This window comes from Neomonachus schauinslandi, chromosome 5 (assembly GCF_002201575.2).
Source record: "Neomonachus schauinslandi chromosome 5, ASM220157v2, whole genome shotgun sequence".
Taxonomy (NCBI): domain Eukaryota; kingdom Metazoa; phylum Chordata; class Mammalia; order Carnivora; family Phocidae; genus Neomonachus; species Neomonachus schauinslandi.
In genome coordinates this window covers 175,802,806-175,806,565 of record NC_058407.1, presented here as the reverse complement: position 1 = coordinate 175,806,565, position 3,760 = coordinate 175,802,806, and the positions used below count along the sequence as shown (strand labels likewise).

At 53.5% G+C, this 3,760-nt stretch overlaps 1 protein-coding gene across 2 annotated transcripts in view; it reads right to left on the bottom strand.

The window, feature by feature from the left end:
* Nucleotides 1–358: 358 nt before the first annotated feature.
* LOC110571955 (cytochrome c oxidase assembly protein COX19) overlaps nt 359–3,760 on the bottom strand; it is a 5,642-nt gene continuing 2,240 nt past the window's right edge. Inside the window, exon 3 of one of the 2 annotated variants that reach the window (XM_021680163.2) lies at nt 359–877. In XM_021680163.2, the coding sequence (XP_021535838.1) occupies nt 799–877 (79 nt within the window). In that variant the 3' untranslated portion in view covers nt 359–798. The remainder of the gene's footprint in view (nt 878–3,760) is intronic. The other variant, XM_044915191.1, reaches the window with a different exon arrangement.

Here is a 3,760-nt window from a genome sequence, read left to right as displayed (position 1 = left end):
CGGCTCTGGCTAACGAGACGCCCAGGGACCGTCGCCCTGACACGTGTCAGACTGGATGTTCTTTCAGAGGGAGACGCTGGGGGACCACGTGTGTGAGGCAAACTACACATGTCCTGACACCCTGTTTCCCAGTGACAATAGACAGAGCCTTATAATTAAACTATAACACAGTCTGCACCTGGCAGAAAACGAGCCTTTGGTTAAAAGATACTTGGTGTTCAGACATTACCAGAAAAACATCACTAAGTCGAATAGGTCAAAAGCCAGACGATCTCTCCAAGTTTATACTCTGTATTTTGTTTAAAAAAAGAAACAGGAAATGAACCAGTGTAAAGAAGCACAACAAGGAAACCATCTTGCCAGGAACGGCTTCTCCCGGTATCCGTGTCTCTGTGGGAGGGCGAAGCTGAGAGCACTCAGCGGGCCGGCACCGGGAAGCCGGGAAGCCACGCACAGTATCACGCCGTGGAGTCACCGTGTCACCCAGGCTGCGCGTCCCCTGGCCAAGCGGGCGTGACTCCGCACTCCTACCTCCTGCCCGCCACGGGTCTCCCTAGAAAGTCTGCCACGCGCGACATAAAGATAAAACCTAACACTCTTGGGGGAAAATGAGATCTAAAACCAACAATAATTTTTCAAAATAACCTGGGAAACATCAGGATGAACTGTTTCTGTCAAGGAGGGTGTTCCAGAAGCTTCTATGTCACGGCACCTAACCACTAGCCGCCAGCTGACAAGGTTGCACGATAGCTCTGTCCCGGAACACGGGGAAGCTGGTGGTCTTCCTTCCATTAGAAGTTAAGTTTTTGCCTCTGGTTTCCCACCGATCAAATCTCCAAATCCCAGTTTTTCCAGGGGTTCCTGTGCCATCAGCTGCCTACGAGAAGGGAAGAAAACGAAGAGCGCCATCTGCATGGGGCCTGTGCTTTCACTCCCATCCCGCCCAACCAGTGTCCCGGGGGCTGCCTGCGGGCAGGGACTCCGCTGCTCTGGGCCCCGAAGGGCCTCTCTGCGCCCTCCTCCTCCTGGCTGACACCTACACCTCTGGACCCAAGAGAGACACCTGCCCCCCAACGCAGGGCACAGCCAGAACCTGAAGGAAGCAGGCAGACCACGGTGAGGCTCCCCGAGGGCCCAGTCTGGAGCAGACCCCTGGCCTCCAGGTCCCTGTGAAGACACCCTGGACAAAGTGTGGACAGGACAGGACAGACTTTATTTGGTACAACTGACCGTGAATAACACACGGGTTAGGGGCACCAAACACCTGCGTAGCCGAGGATCCGTCTATAACTCCGGACTCCCCAAAAGCTTAAGGACTAACAGCCTACTGCTGACCGGAAACCTCAGCTATAACATAAGTGTATCCTAACAAAACGTAAGCCAGAGAAAAGAGTTATTAAGAAAATGGTAAGGAAGAAACATGTTTCCAGGACTGTACTGCATTTATCGAAGAAGTCTGTATGTAAGCAGACCCATGCTGTTCACGGTCACCGCATCTGTTAGCTTTACTCTGAGTTATCAGACACACCCAGATGCGTGGTGCGTGGGCTCCATGTCCTCTCAGTCCTGCCCCAGCGGCCATGTCCTGCTCCCACTGCCTCCCTATAACCAGCCGTGTGCCAGCCTCCCACCGTGTCCATGTAAGTCAGGGCCACGAAGACAGGGATGCCCCGCACAGAGCACGTGCTGAGCTCAGGAGCCTCCCCCATCTGGCCTCCCGCCGCCCACGCTCCAGGGAATCGGGAGGCCTAGCTTTCATTCTGTTTTGTTTTGGGGGCGGGTCGACCCGAACTCTCAGAGGCATCTGTCCATCCTGCTTGCTGGCGGGGGGGGTCGGGGGGGGGACAGCATCCCTGCAGGAACCGCCAGGCTCAGCCGACACACGGCCCGCCATCACTTCATACACTGTGTCCTGGCTCCCACCGCTGAGCCCGCGGACCGCCCCCAAGCCGGGCGGGCCAGTGCAGGCAGCCCGGAGTTCAGCCAGCATGCTGGGCACCGCGGAACGTCCAAGGCACCTGGCTCAGATGACCCGCTTTCTGCAGGTTCGCGGGGGTCCAGTGGGAGCAGGCCACACTTCTGCAGAAACACAAAGCCCCGCAGGGAGATGATCTCTATCCAAACTTCACAATGGCTGTCACTTACCCCTCAGGAAAATGTCCCCAGAATTGCAAAGTTCAGTCAGTACAATTTAATCTAGAAGCAGGTTAAATTCTACAGCATGGAATGCACACACTACTCCTTAAACCCAAATGAGAAAAACAATGATAAATTTTCAACACATCTTGGCAAAAAGAGGCCATCTGGCTGACAGTTCTTGAAACTGGCCTCTCGGACCACACTGTGATCAGCAGAGCAACGACCCCCAGATGACACCCTCCTTGCTGCCTGTGTCACCCTCCACGGCAGAGGGGGATTCGGGCTACAGGTGAAACACAGTTGCTAACTGCTGATTCTGAGGCGACGTCACCCAGGACGACTCAACCTCATCACATGAACCCTGAAAATCAGAGACAGATGGGAAGCAAGGAAGGGTCGAAGAGATACACCGTCGCCAGCTCTGAGAGGGCGGAGGGCCACGAGCCAAGGAGCAGGGGCGCCTCTAGAAGCTGGAGAAGGCAGGGAGCAATTCTGCCCTGGAGCCTCCAGAAGGAATGCAGCCTGTCCACGCCCTGACTGGGCCCCATGACACCCATGTCAGACTTCCCGCTGCAGAAGGGCAGGTGGGCTGGCGGCACACCAACCCAGGCACAGGCAAGAGGTGCTCCTCCCGACATGCCGTCACGACAGGACGGACCTGCGTGTTTAGCGGCACGAAGAGGGAATAAGGAGGAAAAAACGAGAAGCCAAATAAGACATGGTTCAAGATATCCTTTCTACAGATCTGTTAATCTTCGTAAAACCCAGCTCCTTGGCAAGATCCTAAAAACAACAAATACAACGTTTAACAAGTTCTAAAGCCAAAGGATGATTTCAATGCCTCCCTTTAGCATAAGGGAAGAGACCATCCCATTTCCAGTCCAGTACTTTAGGGACTGAGCCAGCATTGAGCGCATGATTCAGGGCAACCGGATTTCCGGGAGGCCTGGCCTTCACACCAACCCGCGCTCCGGGATGCGGCTGCATGGCCCGATGACCGCCCCATGGCACAGGGACCCAAGTGAAATGATTGCAGAGCCTTGAGATCGCGGATCGTAGGTGTATACTTGTTTTCTCTGCCAACAAAGCAATCCCAAACTTAACAGCTTTTCCCGTGAGAAAATGTGGCCCACAGCTACAACAGCACACATACTTCCCCATCTGGCTACAACGGCCCACGGCCTCAAGAGGCAACTTTAAAAACTTGTTGTGATCCAGTTTTTTACAAAGATGCATACAGAGGCACGAACCAGTAAGTCATGTCTGGGATTTCAGCACAAAAGGGAAAGGGAAGAAAAGAGGTTTGTAAAAAGCAGGAGGAGCAAATGTGCAAAACCTAGATACTGAATCCGGGTGGTCGTGGATTTTCATTAAAAACCATCCAAAGGGCGCCTGGGTGGCTCAGTTGGTTAAGCCACTGCCTTCGGCTCAGGTCATGATCCTGGAGTCCCGGGATCGAGTCCCGCATCGGGCTCCCTGCTCAGCAGGGAGTCTGCTTCTCCCTCTGACCCTCCCCCCCCCCATGTGCTCTCTCTCTCTCTCATTCTCTCTCAAATAAATAAAATCTTAAAAATAAAATAAAAATAAAATAAAAAAGACTTAAAAAAAAAAAAAAAAAAAA